Here is a 27,651-nt window from a genome sequence, read left to right on the forward strand (position 1 = left end):
CCTGAAAATAAACACGCACTATCCAAATATTTATATCCAAATAGAATATCCCATACCTCTACCCGCAGCCGGAGCAGGGATAGGACGGCTAGGATATGGACGGGCTGCTGATTTAAAACAATAATCAAGTTCTAGAGATGTTTTGACACTGACATACCTGTACGACAGTCTAACCTATTTTACACGGGCTGTTACAGAGGGACGAATCTGCTGCATGGTGTGTTTTCCCTGGCATCATCACATCGTTTTCCACGTGAGGATAGAGTATCATCTGCAGTACTCATTGTCACCACGTGGTGTCGCTGTTATCAAGGCTGAGTAGGTCGTCCCGTCCTCCCTGGGGACTGGGGAGGAAGGGAGAGATTACAATGTCGACGGGCTGCTCTCAGCCAGTCCCACACCAGGATAGCTGATCACGGGATTCCTTCACCGCAACATCGACCTATGTCCCTTTGTAGACGTTCACTCGACTCGTTGGGTAAGTCATGCCTCATCCTTTATGATGTAAATCATCCGCAGGGTGAGTGATGTGTGTGGGGCTATTCGTCCTTTTTGCGGATACATTGGATCTCTCCAGTGGGGCAGCATGAGCGGCTGTAGTACAATCATACACCGCTGAGAGGGCAGCCCACGGCAAGGTCTACTGAGTGCATTATCTCATCTGAAGGACTGGCTGTGGTCGGTCGGAGGGCAAAAAGCGTAAATCAACCAAAACCTTCACCGCTCGATTTAAATTGCAGTCGTGATTCAGGCAGTAGGCCACCGATAACACACCATCTAAGGAGATTACAGTGGTTTAAAGAAAGCCTGAGGATCTCAGAGGACGTGCGTCCCTATTGTCCCGAGTGGCTTTGGTCTGTGGCCACCTGGACACATCCTCCTAAACGGGGAATCGGAAACCGATACGTCCTTCTCGTTACTTCGTGCACACCCACTGTCGTGTGGTCCTACCCCCCCCCCGCTCCCAGTCGTGCAGACCCAGGTGGTCCTACCCCACTTGTCGTTCAGACCCAGGTGTTCCTACCTCCCCGTCGTGCAGCATAAAAAATTAAAACGAGAGACTATCATATATAATGTATGATAGTCAAGGGATATTGTACACCATCCTTGCATTGTCCTTCATTGTTGGTATTTTGCGTCCAATAAACCAAAGCCTTTAGTGTGTTTCGTTCTTTATCAATGTCAACAACAGTCTTTTTTTCTTTGGAGATCATATTGTCCGGAGGTGAGGCCCCCCTTGTGGTCGAATAATCATCAATATATTATGATTATCGTTGTTGCTGTTATCATTATTAGTGTTATTATATATTATTATTATTAGTAGTAGTAAAATTACTTTTATTAGTATTTATAAGATTATCATCAGGTATATTAGAATAGGTTTCAGATGTGACAGGGCCTTAATACCAAAGTTTCCAAAGCGTCCATCTCCACAGAGAAGCACGATGAAGTTAGTTTTATGATGGAAAAATTGACACACCATCACGGCTGCCTCTTCCTCAGGCAAGGCAACAATATATTGGATTCTGTCACTGTGTGCAGCTTACAACACATGCTTAGCCATATGCAATACCACAGGTGTAGGTCTTGTGAACATCGATTCTGTCAGCATTAAGAGCAACAGGCGAACTAAAACTGTGAGAGAAGTTGGAATAGCACATCAGTAGAAATGTAGTGTCATAGGAGGCTTTTGAACAATGATGTCCTGTGGTTGCTTGGCAACCACCAGGCTCATCATGTAGATGAAAGAAGAAGGTACACGGTGTGAGGTACCTGTTGACATGGCAACCATTTCTACCATGGCCTTTCACAGTGTTGAACCTTTTATACAATTAATTTTTAAAGTCAAGCAAAAAAACACACAGACAGGCTCTATGCTACTCTCCATTGATTGATCCCACAAGGGATCCTGTCCATTATTAGGCATCCTGTTGCCTTGACCCAGTTCACTCAATGCACACTCAGCTGCCCTTCCGGTAGTGTTCAGTAGTCTCTCTCTCTCTCTCACTCACTCACTCACTCACTCACTCACTCACTCACTCACTCACTCACTCACTCACTCACTCACTCACTCACTCACTCACTCACTCACACACACACACACACACACACACACACACACACACACACACACACACACACACACACACACACACACACACACACACACACACACACACACACACACACACACACACACAAAATAACTCTCATTCTGTCTACATTTTCTAAGTTTTCTTCCAAATAAATATGTGTAAGTGTATTGAGGATTAACTGGCTGAGTGTGTGTGTGTGTATTCCTGCCTTCTGCTAGAAAGGTTCAGACGCACACACACACAAACACACACATGCACACGCAAACACAAAGCTGGCAGCTGGGCTATAAGGGAAGTTCATAACTTGGCAGGACCGGGCTGTATTACCTCTTAACCATGGTTGAAGGTATTGGTTGGTTCACAGAAAAAGTCCAGTTTCAAAATTAACATGACTAATGGTTCAATACTTTTCACGATTGTTTTTCAAGGTAAACATACTGTCATGTATCACTACACTCTGAACATCCCGCTTTTAAAAAACAATCCGTGATATTATTTTGCAAGTTGCACCTACAATTATATTATAGCCCAGCTAGACAGATACAAGAAGAACCCAACACTGAATATTTTGGTGAAATAATGGTGTCTATATTTCACCAATCCTTTAACTAGAGAAAATGTTGGAGAGCACACTTTGATTTGGCGTCTGATGTGACCTTTGGGCCAAGGTTCTGCTGCAGCTTCATGCTAGTCCTATAAAATATAAATCACGACAAGCTGCGTTACGGTAACACAATAAATCTGGAAACACACACGCACACACAAACACACAAACACACACACACACACACACACACACACACACACACACACACACACACACACACACACACGATGCCCCTTGAAACATTAAATATCCCCATATACTTACCATACACTACAAAAGATGCGCTTGATCAGATTATAAAGCTGAGTAATCCCTTTAACCTTTTGCTGAGAGAATATCGGCTGACATTTAGTTTGGATTGCAATAGCATCAAACAACTAGTCGAGTAGGATGTAGCAGTAAACATCTAGTGGGGTAGGATGTACCAGTAAAGAGGTTAAGAAGGTAGGATGTAGCAGTAAACAACTAGTAAGGTAGGATATAGTAGTAAAGAGGTTAGGAAGGTAGGAGGTAGCAGTAAACAACTAGTAAGTTAGGATGTAGTAGTAGACAGCTAACTAAGATAGGATGTATCAGTAAACAAATAGTAAAGTAAGATGTAGCAGTAAACAGCTGGTAAGCTAGTATGTAGCCGTAAACAACAGGTAGGAGCAGTAGGATCTGGACCAGGGCCCCGTTTCCCGAAAGCGTCGTTAGCCTAAGTGGATCGTGAAGTGCGTCGAAAGGGCATCGTAGAGTTTTCACCGCGTTTCCCGAAAGCATCGTGGGGAACGAACGTCTTGAAAACGCTCGTAGCTAACGAGTACTCCAGGGGTGCTCGTAGGTACTCGTAGGACACTAAGAGCATCGTCAGCTATAGCCTCAGTGGCGACGCCATTGGACATTCCGTCTATTGGATGCGTTTTTCATTAAAACGCATTGCGCCTTTATGTTCTTAGTTTGGTAATTAATAAAGATTATGAATTAATTTATTAACAAAGATGTTAAAATGGCCAAAATAAAACGGGACAGTCCAGAAAATGTTTGCGCAGGCAGGGCACTCAAAATGTGTGAGAGAAAGTGGGGGGATTTGTGCAGACTGACATAGGCTACTCATAAAACGTAGCATAAAATGATGTAAAAAATAAAATTAAATTAAAAAAAATAAAATAAATTAAAAATAAAGAAATAGAATAAATTATAAAAACCAAGCAAAGGAGCAGGCAAAAGGCTGGGATATGGTGGGGATTGGTCACGTTGACGGGAATGTTTAGTGACATGTGGGAGGGTGGAGGGGGTTAAAAAAAAGTCTCAATCACTCTTCGACGCGCATGAAAACCAGCCGCGTAGTTATGAGGGAGGCCGTCCTCACACCAATCTTCCTCGTCGTCATCGTCCTCAGCGCCCTCCGGTTCAAGCAATGCCACCCCAGCCTTAGCTGCAATGTTGTGCAACATAGCCGTCACACATATCACGGCACATGACTTGGCCGGCGAAAACTGGAGCCCTCCGCCTGACCTGTGAAGGCATCTAAAGCGCAACTTCCACCTCCCGATCGTGCGCTCAACGATGCACCGGGCCAGATGGTGGGCTTCGTTGTATTCCTCATCAATACATACCTTACCCTATTTCCGGAGGGGCTTTTATAGCCAATCAAATGATCAATCAAGGAAACCCTTATGCGGAATCAGATTAAGTCGGCTCTCTTTGCTGCGCAAAGCATGTTTCAGAAATCAGCCCATTAAGATAAATGTAGTTGTCACACAAGCTATTTTTAATTTTTTGTCATATGGAATTATTTCAGGGGGGAAAATGCCGTGAAACGCACAGTGCATTCAGGATTAGGACTGATATATGTCGGTTTCAGCCTAATCAATTGTGTTTTAATGTCTTTAGCATTCATATAATTGCAGTCTATTTTTTTCGTAGGCTACTCTGCTGTTGTCCTTGATGGGGATATATTTTAACCCTTTTTAACACAATTTTCCTGCGACATTCCTGCGTCTCCCCCTCCTACGGAGCCCATTTCAGCACCGTGTCAGTAGACAGTTACAATCCTACGACGTTGTGAGTGCAGCGAATGCGCGTTCACGTTAAGAGGAGTTTCGGGAAACGCTCCAAAGAAATTATCGATGGATCGCAAGATCCATCGGGAGAATGATCGTACGAGCGAAGATCCATCGTTATCGGGAAACGGGGCCCAGGATAGATAGGATCTCAGAGACTCAGGGGAATCCTTGATTGCTGTTAATTTTTTGGGGGGGTAAAATAGAATTGATTTAGTTATTATGACTGAATCTTCATAAATTTAAACTAGAAAATGCACTTCCTGCAGAAAATGCAGTGAGTGCTGTAGTACATTGTGAGGTTGAAAATATTTTTTAATAAAGCCAAATAAATGAAGACATAAAGAAATCTTAAATGGCTTAAATCAAGGGAAGGGATTTGAACAAAAATTCTAAAGTCTAAATGGAGTAAACAATGTAAACATGTACACCATTGAAGAAAAAGTAAATGGCTGGAAACAAATAAAGTTACCGCTGAATGAAAAGCACAAAGCATTGCTAAAAATGCAGAAATGTAAAATGAATTGAACTAAAGAATCTTAAACGTCAAATGTATTGCCCTGCACTGTGTGTGTGTGTGTGTGTGTGTGTGTGTGTGTGTGTGTGTGTGTGTGTGTGTGTGTGTGTGTGTGTGTAAAATTATCTCAATTCACCTTATTCCGCGCGTAAACAAAACTGCCATATTGGTTCTGTTTTGTGTTCTATCTTCCGGTTGAGCAACTCTGTCCGTTATCGTAGAGTGGCACAATACATTAGCAATTTTAGTCAAGATGACCAGCATTATTTGTTCCGTGCGGGGCTGCCATAACAACTCGAATAAAAGACGGGTGTCCTTGCAACAATACGATGCGATGAGGACCGGCGTATGTGGCTAAAGGCGCTACATTTGAAGAACCCTCCGAAAAAATCCTACTCTGTTCTTTTAATTTTGTGGACGGCAGACCATCAGACCAACACCCATACCCCGAGAAATGGTTGGGATATGTTATTCCTCCAGCGAAAAAGGCTTGTCGGATGCTTGTGAGGCTCCAAGGTAAGATAACATTTTAGCACTAACAGATATCAATATCGCTAGTCGTTAGCCAGCTTGCGTCTAATGAGTATGATCAGCATATACCCGTAACTATGCCTTGGCTTGACCTCAACAAATGAACAGCATTAAAAGATAAGATCAGGTCGAGGCATTCTAATTTGATGTCCAAGACTGGCTATGTTGAAAGGCAGCAAAATGATTAACCTTATCGTTGATAACTTACTGATGTCTGTTATTTCTACAGGACCCTCAACCAGCTCTGCAATCCAGGAGACTGATGGGATGACACACCGTGATGCTTCTACACAGGGGAAGTATACATTCACGGAAGATCACATTTATGCTGTCAGTGACTCACTCCATTGTCCTCTCCTCCATGACCAGGCAACACAGTGTCCTGAACAACATCTTGTACACACGGAACTTCTCCGGAATGATCGGCTGTGTCTACTGTACACTGGGTTGTCAGTGGATGCCTTTGAGGCTTAATCCGATGACCTGAAAGAAGGATGCAGCATCTCTCAGCTACATCCCAAGGATCAACTGTTGATGACCCTGATGAAGCTCCGGCTGAACCTATTGCAGGACGACATCGCAGAGAGGGTGTCTCAGGCTGTGGTCAGTAGGAAAATCTCTCAGTGGCTGGACTTCATGGAGGAGAAGATGAGGTGCTATGTTCCATGGCTGCCCAGGAAGACGACCCAGGCAACGATGCCACAGAGCTTCAAGGAACATTATCCATTAACCACAAGTGTAATCGAATGTTCTGAGACCCCTCTTCAGAAGGCTCACAATCTGTACTCAAGAGGAGTCTTACAGTCATTACAATGGACATAATGCAATCAAGTTCCTCATAGCTATTGCACCATGGGGTTTGATTAGGTTCATCTCTCCAGCATATGGTGGGAGATGCAGTGACAAGTTCATCACAGCCAACTCAGGGTTTCGGGAGTATCTGCGTCCAGGTGATGGCTGACCGAGGATTTGTTATCCAAGATCTTCTGTTTGAACGTAAAGTCAAGCTCGTCCTTCCAGCTTTCACCAGAAGAGGCCTTCCCTTGTCCGAAGAAGACACCATCAACACGAGGCGCATAGCCAACGTGAAAGGGTCATACGCCGCCTGAAGAACTACAGAATAGTCTCTCAAACAGTGTCCATTAACCTTGCCCCGAAATTTGACAAGATTCTGACAGTCTGAGCAGGTCTACGTAATCTTCGTGGGGACATTATACAAGAAGATGAGGAATAAGATGTTCAATCAGTTATGTTAAATCAGTTGTAATGGTTACATGGTTAAATATTTTCTCTTGTTTATATTGTTCATTTTTACAAATCTATAACAAACTTTAACTAATATCTGTATTTTTATTCACAAACATGATGTCTGTCAGAGAGGGTCAATAAAATAAACTTCACACATTTGAGGTATTTGCTAAATCCTTTGATGTTTGAGTTAATGCTTTGACATAATACTAAAAACTAATTACATTAAAAACAATAGCCATTAATATATACAAATAATTAAAATATGTACAAGTAGATAAGTAGTATAAAGTAATAATTTGCATAACTAAATATAACGCTCACAGAGCAACAGGCGACCTTCATTATACTCGTCTGAAACAAAAGGAAGCATGTCTCTGAAATAGAATGCTCTAGCCACAGTCTTTGCACAGAAAGCCTCATCATATGGGATGTGAAGCATTGCCTGTTTTGAATGAGACCAAATCAGTAACTTGCATGCCTTTAGCTTTGTGCAGAACAAGCCAATTTGTACTTGCATGTAGAAGCCGCGGGTAATAATTGAAAATATCCCCATATGACACCTGAGGCCACCGCCGCATGTCATCCACCCACTCGTGGAGTTCATTAACCTCGGGTGGCCGGGTATTTCAATGTAGCTATGTAGCCGTAGCTAGCCGACCCGGAAGTTTCAACACAAAGCGGAAGACAATTACATTTAAAAAGGGGCGTGGCGGAATAAGGTAAATAGAGTGGGAAAACCCGCCCAATCTGGCAACACTGCCTGAACGTCATCACGCTCCTTCGACACTTGACGTATCGACACAAGCCAACGGACAAAACCCGGAAGGGTTGTTTATAAACGGTGCTCAATCAGTTTTGGTTTTGATTTCATTGAACGGAGCCCGTTCTCTCACAAAGCCATTGGAATCATGTCTAAAAGCACTGATGAATGCATGTTTTTATTTCACATATGTAAGTAAGGATTGGCATTGTTAAAGTTAGATATTAAGACAGTATTTTTCTAGTTTCTATTAATTGAAATGAAGAACTTGGTCATATGATTGATGAGATTTTATTTGCTCATACAAAACAGAATAAATAAGAAAATACATTGATACCACTGAGGAACAGCTAAATGTCAATCCATAAAAAACTGCATGTCTAGATCCCATGGTGAATTGAGGTTGAATTCATGAATGTTTTCATATTAGATATTCATCCTATTCCTTGATTTTTTTTTTTTTTTTTATGATTTTCCAGATGAATGAATTGTATCCTTGCCTATACAACTAATAACAATAAAAAATGATACATTTTCCTCGTGTCCACTAGGGGTATCTTTGCTCTATAATTTAACAAACATCTGTAAAATACTGACATATTTGTATATTATTATATATTTTTTTATTCATGTGGCCTGCAGTGGCGATATCGCACAGGTGTATTCCCACAGGCTCTGAAAACAACAGTCATCAAGCCATACCTAACTTAACATTTTTAAGCAAGATCATTGAAAAAGCTCTTTATCCACAGCTAAATAACTACTTAAATCACTGGATGTGCCAAAATTCTCTTCAATTGAACAATGAAAAAACTGAAGTAATGGTCGTTGGTGCAAGGGATGAACAATTAAATGTCAGTGCACAGCTGTTATGTTAGAAAGCACACACCAATAAATAAATCGTGGTGTAGTCATAGACTCAGACTTGAATTTCTAAAACCACATTAAATGCCATACTGAACTAACTGACTAAGGTGTAAATGTGAGATGCATTTTTGAGGGATTTCTTTGGGGATTTATAAATAACAACATGAGAAAAAAAGGTCTGACAAAATCCCAATCCCAATGTATTGGTATTTTTAAGACTTTTGAAGGACTGATTAAATGCATTTTAATACCAATACTAGGGCTGGGCGATATGGACCAAAAGTCATATCTCGATATCTTCAAGCAGAATATCGATTTAAGATAAATATCGATATTTGTCGAGGGGGGGGGGGGGGGGGGGGGGCGGCGGCGCTCTCCGCGCGCAGATTTGATATTACTATTTCTACCATTCGGAATTTAATAGAGTTTGATGGTTGAATAAACCGTGGACTAGACACTGCTTCGCCTCGTATTTGAGAACATTATAATATATAACATCACGGCCAAAAGCTTTGTGCGCCTCCGAAATATTATGAACCGTAACGACTGCGTGGGGGGGGCGTTGCATGTCATGTCTCATGACATGCTATTTTATGTATTCTTTAATATAGGTATTAGTGGGCAACTAACACAGTATTCAAAGACGTTCCCGAAATTCTGCCGTGGTGCAGAGTTACAGCCACTCCGAGCCAGTCGCACATTGAGCTTCCCCCAAATGCGCTGTTTTGGTGTCTGTCTGTAGCCCTGAGCAGCTAGCAGCCACGGTACCATGCGCTCTGTTTACAGTGGATGTGGCGCACATAGCCTTTAGCTGTGTTCTGTAAATATTCTAGAACACACGGGAGGCATGTCGCAGTTCATGTACTTCAGCGAGTCAAAGCCAAAGTTCCTTTCCCCCCAATTCCTTCTCAACCATGGCTCAGATAACCCCCACTACAGTCTCGTTGTGGAAATACAAGAGACGCCAAAGAACCGACAAGAAACACTTGCGTTAAAGTGTGTGTATTCACACACACGTGGCGCTCGCACGGTCGTGTCTCATTGGCGGGCCAACGTCTCTGGGCGGGCCAGGCAGAGTAAGGGGAGGAGCTTAGATGCTTTGTGATAAACCTAAAGACATTCCAAATCAGCGCGCTTGAGCCTCCGTTTTTTCAAAGGCGAGCAGAACAGCTAGTGCTCGTTTTACACCAAACGCAAGTTTTAGCCACTGGGGGACCATAGGCAGGCTAGGGGAACTCATATTTATGTTAGAAAACCTCATAAAGTGAGATTTTCATGTCATGGGACCTTTAATGTTTTATGTTTGGGTCTCGCGGAGTGAGAAACCTTGAAGTTACTGTGGAGTTACCGTTATTACTATAGCCTACCTACCTACCGTTTCGATTTACAATTACTATTCCTACCGTTCAGAATTTAATACAGTTTGATGGTTGAATAAACCGTGGACTAGACACTGCCTGCGCCTCGTATTTGAGAACATTATAATATATAATATCACGGCCAAAAGCTGTGTGCACCTCCGGAATATTATGCACAGAATGGCAACCCTTAGGTTGCGACAGTTTTTAAGCACTCTCTACAAATTACGTGATTTTGTAATTCGTCAGGCACCTTATATCCAAACCATTTCCATACTATGGAGCCATTGGTCTTTCGCTTGCAAACAAGCTCCTCGGAGCTGCTTGTGCAGGCGGACTCCATAGCTGTGTTCGAAATCGTTCCCTATCACGGATATAGTGCACTATATAGGGTGCTCGCCATTTTGTAGTGGTGTTCAAATTCTCAGTGGTTAATTTCATGCACAATATAGTGCACTTAAAAGACCCAATGAATAGTGAACAATTTCGAACACGGCTCATGTTTCGCGATTTCAAAAAGTGACGTGAGTCAGTGGAGGGGGGGGGGCAGGCAGAGACTGTGTGTGTTTGAGCCGGAGGCAGAGCGGGAGAGACATAAGCAGAGTTACGAAATAGCAGGCGGCTCGAAACTGGTGTTATTTGGAACAAATGTGCTGTAATTTCAACGCAAATTAAATTATATCGATATTGACGATATGGTCGCGTTTCATATCGCGTTTGAAAAAATATCGATATATTTTAAATATCGATATATCGCCCAACCAATACCATTTAAGGTATTATTCTAAGCATTTGTATGACTTGGATTTATTCTATACATTTGCATAGCAATTAAATGACTTACTTGTAGATGTACGAAATCAATGCTTGTTAAAAACAACAGTCATCAACAGTCATCAAGTCACTTCAAAGAAAAGAACTATATAGATACATCACTCATGAACAATTATCGGCTAAATAACTACTTAGCCTACTTCGTAGCAATGAATACATTTACATGTCGCTGACACACCAGCTACTGAGTGACGCGCATGCGCATATGACATCGTTTACAGGAAGTGCGTCATTATTGCCCATCTAGGAACTCCGAGCCGATCTGGCAGCCGAACACATCTGGTACTCACACCGGTATTAAACTAAAACTGTGATTCTGAATAAAGTCTGAATTGTATCGAAATTCCGTTTGGATATTATTGAAGATACAAGTGTGTAGATTTGTTAAATGGTTTGAACGAAGGTAAACGGTTGAAAATTTTATTTAGTTACGTCTTAAACAGTTGGACGTACCAGAGGACGGCTCTGCCGTCCTCCCATTGACTTTCATGTTAAAAAAAAGATAATATATATATCATAAAAAAGTATAAAATATTCAAAAAATCTGAAAATAATTCCAAGCTATTCTGAATATTTTAAAATTTGAATGGAGTCTCTAGGAGAAAAATTGAGGAAGGAGATAGGTCCCAAAGTTAAAGGTTGGGTACGCGATTTGCGAAACGCCAGCAGATTTTGAAAATACACAACTCAAATGGTCCTACCCCCTCCCCTTCAACGCTGACTCTGACTCCACCCATTCCAAGTACCTGGACGCGCAATCATGCACGAGCGCGAACAGAGATGCGCGAGAGCGAGCCAGGCTAGCGTAGGTTTTCGTTTAACAACATGGCACTACATTCAGCTGTAAATTGCACCCAGTACCGCGGGAAGTAGGGGTTTTGGGGGTGCTGCAACACCCCCTGTCCGAGGCCCTGTCTTATCACAGAAAACGATCATTTCTAAAAACCAAAGTGGAGATTTCTGAAAACGCCGGTTATGTGTTGTCGTATCAACGGGGAGAAACGGGATTTTAGGTTCTGAAGCGTCACATTATGCACCAGGAAATGCTTAACGTCATGTGAGCATCCGCTGTACCGTATTGGTCCGAATATAAACACAAACCCCATTGTAATACGACCTATATTTGGAAAAAAGATTTGAAGCCCAGATCTTGATTTCATGAATAAATAAATTGTATTAATTGAAATAATATACGAAAATAAAAAGGCATAGAATAAAACACTGCATTGCCACTAAACAGTAGTGCAAATAGGCCGTACTGATGTGTACACCAAAGACTTCCTGACACTCCTCTGCCCCGCTGTGTTCGCTCTGGCTGTGGTCGCTCCGAACTGTTTCGGCCCGTGGCAAAGCGAGTCATCCTCGCTGCTGTCCAAGGCATGTTGAGACGCAGCATTTATTTAATGCTCATATGTCCTAGTGCTGAAAAAAGGTTATATGAAAAAGTGTGAGGGTAGCGGTGGTGCGCTAAACTTGTTCTGTGAGCAGCTGGATGTGAACCATGGTGTGAAGGAAGTGAACACAACGATCGATTTTCAACTGTGCGCGCATGCACTGGTGTAATTGAGCTGCGCTGCTATATATCTTTTTTATCAATGTGACGAGTTGCGAGTCTAGTGCAGGCCGGGTTTTTTTTTCCAGCACCCCCTGCTGAGAATACGTTCTCGCGGCTATGGTTGCACCAGATGTTATAAACATTAAACGGTCACATAAATCAATACTATTTTTAGAAAATGTATGTTTGTTTCATATAATTGTATTGGAAGTCCTGGTTTTCACTAGGGTTGCCGCGGTGTGGACATTTTCACACCGAGTAATAGCCTACACTCGTCTCAACACCGGTATTACCGAGTATAAACGGTATAAACTTTGAAACTAGGTCAACCGCCACACAAGCATCGGTTTAGACCCTTCTGTCCTTCAGTTGCCGCCAACGTTCAAAAGCAGCGCCTAGGATTATTCTTGATTTCAGTTTTTCTCTTTCAGCGTTTTTATTATCAATTACTCTCTGAAAAAGAGTTTTCCTTCTCTTTGCTGGTGGTGGTGGTGGTGGTGGGGATTGTGGCGTCTTGTCTGCCATGGAAATTGTCTTCTACTGCTAGGTCCAAATGTGGATTAACTAGTTCCAGTAGATACCGCAGGATAACAACAAACAGGAGCTTGCTCTGGGTCACGACGAGCTCTGGGTCACGAGTACTGCACGAAGGGGTCGCGCGCGGGGCGCGGGGGAGGGGGGGAGGGGGAGTGCAGTACGACCGTTTGATTGACGTACTTACTGTCCAATGAAACTCGGTGGCAATGGATATGATTGGCTGGAGTTTTTCGAGCCCTGCACGTTCCACAGATGATTGACAAGTTTAATTTTCATGTCAGTACTTCTAACTCAGTGGCTGTAAGCGGGTTATGATAAGGATTTCAAGTAATTTTGCAAAAATGGCCAAAAAAGCAAATCACCTATGCAACCTTTAATAGAGAATAAGAAAGAAAGAATAAAACTTATGAAGAACAATAGTTGAGCGCTGAATGCAGCACTCACCTAATAATCATTAGAAACGACTGAAAACGGATGCCTTGAATACTGTCTCGAAAAACCCATGCGTAGACTCTTACTGTACGGGATTTTTTATTTGATGAATGAAAGGAAACCTCTGAAAATAATTTGTTTTATTGTTGAGTCCACCACCATCTTCTCCACACTGCTTCAAGCCAAGCTAATCATGTAGGTCCACGGGATGGGACAATTGAACCAATGAAAACATGTGATTCAAGATTCAAGATGATTTTATTGTCATATGCACAACAATTACAGAGCAATGAAATTCTTTAGTCTTGGGCTCCTCCAACAGTGCAAAATAAGAGACCGTAAAGGTATATGAGAAACACAAGTAGGAAAGCTGACACTTAAATAATAATAAATAAATATGATAATAATAATAATAAAAATCATTACAAAAACAATAGGGTTCCAACCCGTTGGCTTGGCCCCCTAATAAAAAGTAAGTGTATAAGAGGAACACAAGTAGGAGAGCAGGGACCTAAATGCAAAACGAAATAAATGTAAAATGTAAACAGACGTGTTTATCCAAGTGGCAAGTTATAAAGTGGCATGTTATAAAGTGTCATAGTGGTGAGCTAAGTAGCTTAGGAGTTCAGTAGTCTAATGGCCCGTGGGATGAATCTGCCCCTGAGTCTGGTGATGCGAGACCGGATGCTGCGGTAGCGTCTACCAGACGGGAGCAGCTGAAACAGTTTGTTACCGGGGTGATGGGGGTCTTTAATAATCCCGTTAGTCTTCTTCCTGCTGCACTGAGTGTAGAGGTCCTCCATAGATGGCAGCTCCGTCCTGGTAATGTGATGGGCAGCTTTCACCACCCTCTGTAATTTCTTACGGTTGAGGGCGGAGCAACTGCCGTACCAGGCGGTGATGCAGCTGGTCAGTATTCTCTCTATGGTGCACCAGTAGAAGTTGCCGAGTATCCTGGAGTCCATGTTGAATCTCCGCAGCCTGCGGAGGAAGAAGAGCCGCTGTCTTGCCGTCTTTGTGATGTCGTCGGTGTGGTGAGTCCAGATCAGGTCCTCGCAGATGTGGACCCCGAGGAACTTGAGACTGCTAAGTGCTAACCCTCTCTACTGTCGTCCCGTTGATGGTGATGGGTGGCGTGCCCGGCTCCCTGTCGCTTCCTGTAGTCCTCAATCAGCTCCTTAGTTTTTCTGAGGTTGAGCTGGAGGTTGTTGTCCTGGCACCAAGATGTCTGGGCTCTCACCTCCTCTCTGTACGCCGTCTCGTCGCCTTCAGTGATCAGGCCGATGACGGTCGTGTCGTCAGCAAACTTGACGATGGTGTTGGAGCTGTGTGTGGCCACGCAGTCATGTGTGAACAGAGAGAAGAGGAGAGGGCTGAGCACACAGCCCTAGGGTGCGCCGGTGTTCAGAGTTCGGGTATCCGCACTGCCTGGGGTCTGCCCGTCAGGAAGCTCAGGATCCAGTCACAAAGGGAGGTGTTGAGCCCGAGGTCCATGAGCGTCACAGCGAGCTTGGAGGGCACAATGGGGTTGAATGTTGAACTGTAGTCAATGAACAGCATTCTCACATACTGTATGTGTTCCTCTGGTCCAGGTGGGACCGGGCAGTGTGGAGGGTGAGGGCGATGGCGTTGTCTGTGGACCTGTTTGCCCTGTATGTAAACTGCAGGGGGTCCAGTGAGTCAGGGAGGGAGGAGGTGATGAATGATTTGACTAACCGCTCAAAGCACTTCCTGACGATGGAGGTGAGTGCTACTGGGCGGTGGTCGTTGTGGCAGGACGCTTTTGACTTCTTGGGGATGGGAATGATGGTGGACTTTTTGAGACATGTGGGGACCACAGACTGGAGCAGTGACTTGTTGAAAATGGCTGTAAACACACCTGCCAGCTGAACTGCACACATCCTGAGAGCCTGGCCCGGGATGCCATCAGGACCAGGGGCCTTGTGTGGATTGATCATTTTTGAAGGATTTGCACACATCTGCTCCTGTTATTACTTGTGTGCAGGGGTCCTGGTCCATCCGTACTTCCAGAGCCGGAGAGTAGCTCTCAAAACGTGCAACGTCACACTCCTTGTCCCTTGACAGTCTGTTATTGTTCGGTCAGGCAGTGTAAAGGCAGCTCCCTCCAAGCTCAACACGTTGGCCATGTATTTGTTGTTCTGCGACCACTTCTGTCTCGCCTACACAATATCGGCATATGTTTGTGTCAATAGTGATCCTTCAACTGATTTAGCACAATGATCTCACAAGCAGTCTCTTTAGAGTGGAATATTCTAATCAGAAAATATTTTAAGATAAATGTCATGAGCTGCTTTCTAACCATAAAAAAACACCTAAATGACAGGATTCAAACATCCTGTGGCATGATTACACACACACACACACACACACACACACACACACACACACACACACACACACACACACACACACACACACACACACACACACACACACACACACACACACACACACACACACACACACACACACACACACACACACACACAGCCATGAGGGGAGGTTCTATTTTTAATAAGAAAAAGAATGAGCACCATGTCAATCTCTCTAGAGGACGCGCCTCAAGTGTCCGCTAGCCTTACTCAGAGTTCATTCCCTGTCAACTGTTCACACCTGTGGCACAATTATGACAATCTCCATTCTCTACGTTGCAGGCGTGGGTCTCAGGCACTATTTACACACACAACTACCCACCTCAACATGGCCTTTGTATGAGTGATCCTCACACCTTCCTGGCTCTCTCTCACGTGCCCTGTGTCTCACGTGCCCCCCGTGATCAGTCATCAGTCCTGCCAATGCCGTTGCCAAGGCAACAATTTCCATCCCAGGAACCATGAAGACTTTGGATTAGGGACTATACAGATGTTCAACTCTCATTCAGGGAATGCAGGTTGAACTTGTACATATGCAGATAAAAACATCATTCATATTATGTTTCACGCAAACCTTTACCAATGGATCACTAGCATTTGTAGATAAATATAATTTTAATTGCCAATATGTTTACAGTTTGTAATTTGACTTGAAAAGAAGGAAGGCGAGGCAAGGCAAGGCAACTTATTTAGATAACACTTTTCATACACAAGGGAGACTCAAAGAGCTTCACATAGAAACATCGTCATACAATAAAATGAAATAATAAGTAAAAGAAAACAAAAGCAAAGTATGAAAAGTTCATTTAATGAGACCATTATAGAAAGCACCTGTAAGAAGACCATGTCAGTAATCAACCTTGCTAGTGAAAAAAGGCATGTACGTTTTTGTAAGTCTTGTTTTTGCTAAGTTTTTAAGGCGAAAATAGGCAGATTTTGTAACTGATTTCATGTGACTGTTGAAATGTAAATCTGAGTCCATGATAACCTCTAGATTTCTGGCTTTGATTGAGGTTTTCAGGGACAGAGAGTGAAGGTGTGGAGTTACTTTAAGCTTTTCCGTTTCAGCAACAAATACAATTATCTTGTTTTCTTTTTCCTCATTTAGTTGAAGGAAAGGTTGGCAAACCTTTGTGAGTCAACCTGTTTTTGACTCACTCAATGCACTGGCACAGCAGATCTATGGGCCGATAGCGCTACATAGACTTGCGTGTCATGGGCATAGCAATGTATATATATATATTTTTTGAATGATTTGTCCTAGTGGGAGGCTCCCACTGGGAGCATGTAGATATTGAATAAAGAGGGTCCTAAGATCGAACCGTGTGGGATTCCACATGTCACGCGGGTTTCTTCTGATACAAAGTCGCCAATGGAAACAAAGTAGTTCCTATTTTGTTGGTGGGACCTAAACCCGTTCAAGACTGTGCCTGAATGCCCCAACCAGTTTTCTAATCTGTCCAAAAATATGTAATGGTCTACAGTGTTGGATGCAGCACTGAGGTCTAGTGTCATTAGTTTTGAGATTTTGCCAGAGTCTGTGTGAAGACGGATGTCGTTTACAACTTTAATAAGGGCGGTCTCGTGTTGTGAAGAGGTTGAAATCCTGATTGGAAGATGTCATAGCAACCAGTTGAGGTCAGGAAGTGATTAAGTTGCTGATGACTTTCTCAATGATTTACTTATGAGGGGTAGATTTGATATTGGTCTGTAGTTGTCAAAAGTAGAGGCATCTATTTTTTAAAAGGGGTTTAATAACTGTAGTATTCACGGCTTTTGGGAAATAGCCTGTTTGGAGAGTGTTGTTAACTATTTGCAATATGTCTATTGCTTGGCAGTCAAAAACATTCTTAAAGAGGTTCGTAGGTACAATATCAAGGCAACAGGTGGATGGCTTTAATTGTGTCACTGTTTCCACAAGAGTTTTAGAGTCTATGACATTAAAGCATTTCACCATTGCCACGTTACTTTTGCCTGAACAGGGTGGTAGTCCAACATGGAGGGACATGGAGAACGATTATACCTTCTCCCTTCTCCTTGGTCCCTTCTCCCTGGTCCCTTCTCCTTGGTCCCTTCTCCCTGGTCCCTTCTCCCTGGTCCCTTCTCCCTGGTCCCTGCTCCCTGGTCCCTTCTCCCTGCTCCCTGGTCCCTTCTCTCTGGTCCCTTCTCCCTTGTCCCTTCTCCCTGCTCCCTTCTCCCTGGTCCCTGGTCCCTGGTCCCTGGTCCCTGGTCCCTGGTCCCTTCTCCCTGGTCCCTTCTCCCTGGTCCCTTCTCCCTGGTCCTCGGTCCCTTGGACTGTAGGCACTCACACTTGACTTGTCAACACTTGACTTGTCTGTTGTTCTGTTGTTCTTGTTGACTTGTCCTTTTAGAACGTCCCTGTTGTTGTTGTTGTTGACTTGTCCTTTTAGAACGTCCTTGTTGTTGTTTACTTGTCCTTTTAGAACATCCCTGTGGTTGTCGTTGACTTTTCCTTTTAGAACGTCCCTGTTGCTCTTGTTGACTTGTCCTTGTTGGAGCCCCACTGGGCTACTAACCCAGATACAGATGGGCAGGGCCTCCCCGGTCTCATTATACTGTTCATCCCTCCCACTCCCATCCCTTCTCCTGCTCCCTTCTCCTGCTCCCTTCTCCTGCTCCCTTCTCCTGCTCCCTTCTCCTGCTCCCTTCTCCTGCTCCCTTCTCCTGCTCCCTGGTCCATTCTCCAGGAACAGAGAGTATGGATAACATAAACACACACACACGCACACGCACAAACACACACACACACACACACACACACACACACACACACACACACACACACACACACACACACACACACACACACATGAAAAACAGACACATCTATACAAAAGGGTAGATGTTTGAGAGCCCTGAACCTTAGGCTGCGTTTTGTGAGACCTTGAGGGATATATCCGGAAATGCTTTAAATAGAAAGTATGATTATGACATCCACTACAGCTCTCTCTCTCGCTCTCTCTCTTTCTCTCTCTCTCTCTCTCTCTCTCTCTCTCTCTCTCTCTCTCTCTCTCTCTCTCTCTCTCTCTCTCTCTCTGTCTTTCATACCCTCTCTCTCACATGCTCTCTATTTCCCTCTGACTCGGTCTGGGTTGTTAACATGCTACAGTGTTGTGAAACTTTGGCCTGTATCTCACAGCACAGTGTACAATCAGGATTGTACACTGCCTGCAGTACACTATTTTGTCCACCTGCCTATTGTGGAGCACACTGTCTCTGCTTGGTTATTTGTGAAACTTCAAAACAAGAGCAGACATATTGCAATTTCTTTGTTGCAACATAAGTGATGGACAAGACAGATAATAAATCATGTATATTTGAATGCATTGCTAATGTTTGCATTGTTCTAGTGCGTCCAATTGTATCTCATAGCACCTAAAACTTTATTTATACAATAGGATTTGATCACAATATATAATTGACCCAAAGCATATTCAAAAGGGAGTTTCAACCATAGAATTACAACTCATACAAATGACTCATAATAGTATTTTTGTATTCTGAAATTTTACAAATGTGCAGCCAACCTTTCTGGGTCAAGGTACAAAAATGCCTATGGCTATATACATGGCTGAATATATATGGCTATATGGCTATATATACATACAACAGTCCGATAGACTTTTGTACCTTTAATGACAATTAAAGCACACTTCAATAAGTCCCTCTTATAGTGTGCTAACATGACCCAATAATAAAAAACGGCTTACAGTACACTAGTACATATAGAAGAAAAATGTACTTATAGCACTATAAATGATGTACCTTGGTCCATTTAAACACTGCTTACGGCCTGTTTCACCAACAAATCAATAAAGGAAATGGATGAGCCAATCACTATGCTGTGGATGAGCCAATCACTATCATTATGCTGTGCAGTCGAATTCTAAGAACCTAGTTTAAGTTATCGTGTGCAGTTGTATTGCAACAATTTGTTTTTTAACTCTCTCCAAAAGAATGACCCATCGATGTGTGAACGAATGCATTGCCATTCATCATAATTACTCTCATCCGCAAACTGCCTTTTGCTACACTATTTTATACATTGATAAGGAAGTGAAACCTGTAAAAAGGAGCCGACTCTGTAAAAAGGAGCCGACTCAATAATAGTGCATTGAATCCATTTCTACCTAAAGAAACCCTTTTCTTACTGTGCAAATCTATGCAGGTCTTAAATCTCTTTAAACCTCTCCAACTGTACTTCCATCTGATAACCTTACAACCTAAATGAAAATGTTCAAATAACACTATTTTTGAACTTCAATGAGACAAACTCCTATACGTTAACATTTCTTGTGAGCAGTTAATAGCAGTTAATCGTTATTGCAGATTTATTGTGCCATTTGTTATGAAAGACATTGGCCAGGGATCACAGGAAGCGGCAAGATGGGACAAGAGGGTACAGCCGTCCAATAGGGAAGGTATCTCTCCCTAGATACCCCACCATCTTAGATAGCTTAGTATGCGCTGTTTCATAATCACACTTAATCTCACAAGTCCATCACCACCACAGTTGTTGCTGGTACCCAGGATACCGTAAGAAAAAGAGAGGATAGAAGCAGTGCCTGCAAGAATTGCGTCCTATCGGCTCTCCGGGCATCCTCGCCCTCCAGGGCTACTAATGAAGCTGCAGCTCACTGAATGGATAAAACCGTCAGCAATGAGAAGGCATCTCTGAATCACACCAAGTACCTTGAAATTAACCTGAGCCTTCAACAGGACTACTGGCTGTTCTTTATAGACCTGTTTAGTGACCTGAGCCTTCAACAGGACTACTGGCTGTTCTTTATATACCTGTTTCACCTGAGCCTTCAACAGGACTACTGGCTGTTCTTTATATACCTGTTTCACCTGAGCCTTCAACAGGACTACTGGCTGTTCTTTATAGACCTGTTTAGTGACCTGAGTCTTCAACAGGACTACTGGCTGTTCTTTATAGACCTGTTTCACCTGAGCCTTCAACAGGACTACTGGCTGTTCTTTATAGACCTGTTTAGTGACCTGAGCCTTCAACAGGACTACTGGCTGTTCTTTATAGACCTGTTTAGTGACCTGAGCCTTCAACAGGACTACTGTCTGTTCTTTCAAATGTATTTTGGGCCATTCAAATACTTGACCATTATTTGATCTTCTCCTATAGTAGACTTTCTTAATTCATCTGACATTTCAAGGACAGACACAAGTTGCAGCCGGTAAAGAGAGATGTGGATCTAATGATTAATTAGCAACATATATAATTTAGCTATTTGTGCTATGTTTGGAATGCCAACTTGAGCATAAAAGCTTAAACTATACTAATTCAACATTAGTCTAGTTTATTTTGTGAAGCCATATGATGATAAACAAATGTAATTTATGAAAATAAAATGTCAACTCTAGCATGATCAGTGTAAGGTAGCCCAAGCAATAAAGTAACCCCTTCTATTTTTTGTTATTTCAGAAGAGCGCAGCAAATGTGAAATTTAATGTATTAATAAAGATAAATGGGAAAATCCAGGGGAACAGTTCGGGTCTAAGTCAAAGCTTGAACACAAATGATCCGGGAGGAAATAAATACCAAAAGGAAAGTCATCAAAGTGCGTCTCTCACCAAAAATGTAAGGGTCGCAATGGGTAACGATACAATTGTTTTTCCATCTTTATTTTTTAAAACACTTGCCATTTTTAATTGTGGACCTTGTGAGCCTGGTGAGCGGCCGAGTGAGTGAGTGATCTGAACTTGGGACAGGCAAGTCTGCTGACGATTTGGGGGCACACACACACACACACACACACACACACACACACACACACACACACACACACACACACACACACACACACACACACACACACACACACACACACACACACACACACACACACACACACACACACACACACACACACACACCACACATTCTCGTTCTCTCTCAGATGTGTGTGTAATGGGGTTATGAAGGCCCCTTCCCCTACCGTCTCCTCTGTCCAGGCATGGAACGTTGGGATCCTGCGATCAGCTTTGATCATGTAATCAAACTTTCCTGTGGTATATGAATGCTGCGGAGACAGTTCAGTGCAGTTATTTGGCAGTTTCCATGACGATGACTATTCAGTTGTAAGATTTAATTATAAAACATTTATTTGGTTTGTTTGCTTAATATAAAATAATATGATTATTTTATGTTTATTTTCTCGTTTGTATTATAAATTAAAGTTAATTGAAATGATTGGGCAGCTGTGGCACACCGGGTGTCTAACCTATAGATAGAGGAAGAAGGGCAGAGGTAAGACTGGGAAGGGTCATGGTTTTTTATCAGCTGTACCAGAGAGACAGAGGAGAGGAGTTGGCAAGTTCCCACGGTTGCACATTTGTTTTGTTCGCTTGTAACACCGAACACCGAAAATAAACCTCCAGAAAACCCCAAATCCCGACTGGCCAGTTGACTCCTTGCCCACACTACGTAAGATTTGTCCCCCTGGTTCCTCAGTGGCTATTTTGATTACGCTGCTTAGTTTGCTTTCTTTATATTCCAGTTGTTGTTTTATTGAGGACAAATCGCCACTACAGTATGTGATAAGACTTATTACATACATTAAACTTATTGCATACATTATACATTTAGCATCCATACATTAAACATATAACATACAATAAACATATATCATGCATTAAACATATATTATACATTAAACATATGACATACATGAAACATTATTATTATTTTCCCTATTCAACTGACACAGCATAATCTCTCACGTGTGTGCTGTTTGCGATGTTTGTTGTGGGTTTCTCAGCTTCTCAATTTCCTACCAAGATTACATCCAGTGTATAAATAGCAGGCTAGGCTCTCTCTCCGTCAGACACAATGCCACTAATAGCCTGGCCATCCAAGGCCAACAAAAAGACAGAGGTTTGTTTAAAGGGACAATCTTAGAAGGAGTCTGTGGGTGGGGTGTTGGGTGTTGGGTCACCATCGGGTCCAATAGGGAGGGAAGGATTTCCATGCCATTTCTATTTGACTGCGTCCCACTGTTGATGTCTGCATGCGTTTCGATTTGCATGGGTTTGAATGGATGTGGTTTGGATGTGGGATAAGAAGGTTGTTTACTTTGTTTGTATACTCAAACATGCGTTGTTTGTAGAATCACTAGCTGTAAACAGAGGCATTCCTCTCCTAGCCTTATTGACGCTAATGGGATTGTGTGTGCTAAACTCTACCAAAGAACAAACATGATTAATCTATATAGTTATTTCTTCTGATACCAGATACATAGCCTAGGATTTAAAACAATCATTATGCAGATTTATTTTATTGAATTGATTTCGATAGCTTCGTTTTTAAATTAATAATGATATCATTCCAAGGTATTTGTTTTCATTAACCGTACACATCTGTTCCGTCAAAGGATTTTGATTTCTACTTTTCTGACACTGAGCTGCCCCCTACTGGCACTAAGCAGGTACACATCTGAGGACTGCAGGCCTTATTTTACTTGCTGTCTTTCTTCTCCTTGATAGATTGATCTTGTATTTGCATTAGTATTAAAGATTCGAGGTCTTTATTTATTAAATGTGCAGCGCAGTGAAATGCTAGCATATTACTATTGCCTGACATTATTCAATATTTTTATTATTCTAAGATAATGCAAGCATTTCAGCAGCATTTAGACTGGTGGAGGTGTCCCACCAGTCCAAACCACAGGAAGAGCCATATGACGAGCATTGAAGGTGGAGGTTCCCATTCCCACCAGTGTGAACCACAGGAAGACCCATATGATGCAGCATTAAAGGGGCAGTGTGTCATGTGTTGAGATTCCTTGATCAATTAAAAATTGGTATACGTTATTACATCTGTAAATCTTAGGTCATAGTTTTTCAAGTATAACTATAAGTTCTGATCATTTCGTAACAGTAGGTGAATATAGGGCTTTAACAACGTCGCATCGCAATGAACAACAATCAGATTGGTCATTATGGACAGACATGTTGTGTGTGAAAGGTCTGCAGCGTTTCTCATGTGAGAAATGGAAAGAAAAATAGGTTGCATAGGTTGTAGTATATTTGTATTTATGTTAATTTAATTTTACAGTACTACAACTCTTTCGAGGCAATAGAAAACATAGAGCATTGCCAATATAATTATACCACAATGATTTCTGATGTACAAGCCCTATAGAATGCCTTTGATAACATTATGCTGTGCAGTCGAATTCTAAGAACCTAGTTTAAGTTATCGTGTGCAGTTGTATTGCAACAATTTGTTTTTTAACTCTCTCCAAAAGAATGACCCATCGATGTGTGAACGAATGCATTGCCATTCATCATAATTACTCTCATCCGCAAACTGCCTTTTGCTACACTATTTTATACATTGATAAGGAAGTGAAACCTCATGATAATTAAATCCTCTTAAACATAGGATGTTTTGGTGGAAGGACAGAGCATAAGCTCTTCTTCACAGGCTCTATGAGGCACATGCAAGAGGGTTAAGGGGGACAACTATATATAACGCTATGTGTTCGGATGGGGGAGCTTTTTCTGGCCAGCGTTGGATTCTGATGAGTTTAAACTCAGACAGTTATAGTATACAACCACGGTACTTCTACACAATGACACTAAGAAAGTAGTGCAGTTCACGTGTTACTTCACACATGCCAGGACATGTGTGCCCACCACCACTTAGATTTACACTTGGCCTAAAGAGAATTCCCACAGCTCAATAGCAATGAAGCACAGGGGAGTGGCATAGCTAAATTCCTTACAGCATTTAGAAATGGCTATCGATCCAACTGTGTGTTTGAGTCCATGCTGGTGGGGACAACACGTATGTGAACTATCAGGGTTTCCGTCACTCGAACTGTGTTAGTTATATGCATTGAGCTGAATTGAAAAACCCTTGTAATAATCCTACTCTAAACTGTTGGGTGTTGTGTTTCTCCCAGGGCTATGAGGCTACGAGGATAGCTGCCCGCCATGACTGATGTGGAGCCCGTTGTGACAGACTTTGCGTCTACGGCGCGTACCGGGCGACGTAACGCCATCCCCGACCTCCTGGGGGCCGCCGCCGGACCGTCCGGCTCCGCAGAGCTGTCCAACAAACTGGCAGAGCTCTCAGTCGTGGGTGCGGATATGTTGCTCTGTCTGTTTTCTCCTTACAGCCGGACATACTACACATACAGCGTTTCCTTTCAAAAAGCATCTTGTTCTAAATGTTCCTTTATTGCAATATTTTGATAAAGTATGTGAAAGAATGAGTCCATAACAGGAGTGGAGGCCTTGGTTGCAGATCTGAACAGTAAAGTGTCTGTGTTGGGCATCGATATGAGCATGGACACATGATCAGTCACTGAGTGTAGTGAGAGCAGGTTCTCGGTCTCTAGGATCATGAGGTCGGAGTAACAAACCCACTGACAACAGGAAGAGCACACTGCATCACATGACAGTCCGATCCAATCAGAGGAGGAGGACACATCTATAGTGTCTATATATCCAATCAGAGGAGGAGGCCACATCTATAGTGCACTATATATCCAATCAGATGAGGTAGATACATCTATAGAGACTATATATCCAATCAGAGTAGGAAGATACATCTATAGTGTCTATATATCCAATCAGAGGAGGTAGACACATCAATAGTGTCTATTAATCGAAAAAGATGACGGAGATAAACCTATAGTGTCTATATATCCAATCAGAGGAGGTAGCCACATCAATAGTGTCTATATATCCAAAAAGATGAGGGAGATAAAGCTATAGTGTATATATATCCAATCAGAGAAGGTAGACACATCAATATAGTCTATCTATCGAAAAAAGAGGAGGGAGATAAACCTATACTGTACTATATATCCAATCAGATGAGGAAGGGGCCACCATTGTGAAAGGCCTTACTGTCGTTTTTTGACTGACAACTTTGTGTGGTTTCTCCTGACTCTTTTTGGACCAGTATCATAGCATAACACCAACAGACAGTGACGCCACGAGATGAGAGGATTGACGGACGTGAAAATGTAGTGATAGTAACTTGCTGATGAATGCTTACATTTTAGTTTAGTGTTAGTGAGAAATAATACGAGAATGTCTCATAAAGAGACTGGACTCAGTTAATGATGATAGCCTAACAGCAAACATATTTTGACATTTATTTTAAATGTTATCAAAAATATCTCAATATTATATATTTGATATCTATATTTCTTTACATGGGAACCTGAATGTGTCTCATCCCTTATGCCTTATTACCCCTTCTATGCATGGACATTTATGGAGACAGATGTATTAAATAATAATATGCAGGGTATGTCCCTGTGTTTATGCCTGCGTGTCTGAGCCAAAACAGGGATGACAGTAGCTCAGAGCGGGTTGACTGGTAATCAGATGGTTGCTAGTTCGATCCCCGGCTCTTCCTAGCTGAGTGTCAAGGTGTCCCTGAGCAAGACGCCTCACCCTAACTGCTCCTGACTCTGGTTGACTAACTTGACTGACTCTGCCGGCGGTTTGTGAATGTGTGCATGAATGGTTGTAATTCGCTTTGGATGAAAGCATCAGCAAAATCCCTTCAATGTAAACACCAGCCTCTGCATCTATGAATATCGTGCTGTGTGTGTGTCTTAGAGGACGCTGATGGAGCTGGTGAGGGCCCGTCCACCTGCCCCGCACAGTGCCCCGGGGATGAGGAGGAGAAGGCAGAGGGGAAGTAATGCCCCTCCCTCTGTGATGATCACCCCGTCCCCCTTGATGTTGGACCAATGGTCCTCTGATGGGAGATGTGGGGAGACGCTGGAGTCGAGCCATCGGTCTCATCACAACGCACCAGCGGACGACAGGAGGGAGGCATGAAGAAGAAGGGCATACACACACACACACCCAGCTGGTCTTAACTTGATAAACTGCCACTCATTGTCTCTATGCAACATCAGCCAGGATTAGGTCACTGGAAGACAGTTGGGGAGATAACGTTCAGTGGTTAAGAACTGTGATATCGGTGACAGTGACAAGAACACCAGTTTCAATGATGATTTAGTAATAACGCTGGTTGGAGATTAAAGATGAAGGTCATCAAGGTGGCCCATAAATCTTAATATCCCCTGTGTGGATAACAATGTGATATTGATAAAAACATTCAAATTGTGTCCTTCGGGAAAAAAAGGTTGTTTTCCATTTGAAAAAAATTATAAGAATTGTATATTGTGTGATGGGTTGAGTTGCTACCAAAAGCATTTATTATCTGAATGTCAGCTGCGTAGTTGCAGGAGTGTCTCTAATTGCACAAGGGAGTTGTTTTATTTGAAAAACATTCCATTAGGTGATGTAAAATACAACTTTTATCTCTTCTGTGGTTGACAATGATGTGTTCCATTGTAAATCTTTGCCTTTTGTGTGTTTTGATTTGTACATCAACATTCATTTACAAATTCATTATGAATTATTATTATCTGTATGTCAAGTCTGTATAGTTTTACATCGCAGTATATTTGCACATACCCTGTAAAAAGATGCATTTCAATCTTGACTGCCGCTAATAAATATTGTGCTTTAGATTACATATCTATGATATCGGCCAGTGTTTGTAAATAGTTCATGTGTGTATGTTCATTTACATCTTATAATCTATACGCTATATATATAATTCTAATATATATAATACATTACGCTTAATAATATCAAGTAGAGTAGACTAAGCCTTTAAACTACAGCATTTCCCAAAAGAGTAGGCCTATATACTACAGTAATACCTAATCGAGTAGGTTAGGCCTATGTATTACAGTAATACCCATAGTAGACTATTCAATTCAATTCAGTTCAAAGTGTTTATTGTCATATGCACAATAAGAAACATATTCTCAGTCATACAATGAAATT

General features: G+C 42.3%; 1 protein-coding gene across 1 annotated transcript; it reads left to right on the plus strand.

Moving 5' to 3' along the window:
• Positions 1–27,503, plus strand: pkib (protein kinase (cAMP-dependent, catalytic) inhibitor beta). Its single transcript, XM_056581380.1, has 3 exons — positions 1–478; positions 24,729–24,907; positions 26,404–27,503. Exons 2-3 carry the CDS (start codon positions 24,760–24,762, stop codon positions 26,487–26,489), a joined length of 234 nt encoding a protein of 77 aa, XP_056437355.1. The 5' UTR covers positions 1–478; positions 24,729–24,759; the 3' UTR covers positions 26,490–27,503.
• The last annotated feature ends 148 nt before the right edge of the window (positions 27,504–27,651 follow it).

Source organism: Gadus chalcogrammus, chromosome 21 (assembly GCF_026213295.1).
Source record: "Gadus chalcogrammus isolate NIFS_2021 chromosome 21, NIFS_Gcha_1.0, whole genome shotgun sequence".
NCBI lineage: Eukaryota > Metazoa > Chordata > Actinopteri > Gadiformes > Gadidae > Gadus > Gadus chalcogrammus.

Coding starts and splice junctions, on each gene's coding strand:
- pkib (XM_056581380.1), top strand. CDS start 24,760: ATGACTGATGTGGAGCCCGTTGTGACAGACTTTGCGTCTACGGCGCGT. Junction 24,908..26,403: donor GGCAGAGCTCTCAGTCGTGG/GTGCGGATATGT, acceptor TGTGTGTCTTAG/AGGACGCTGATGGAGCTGGT.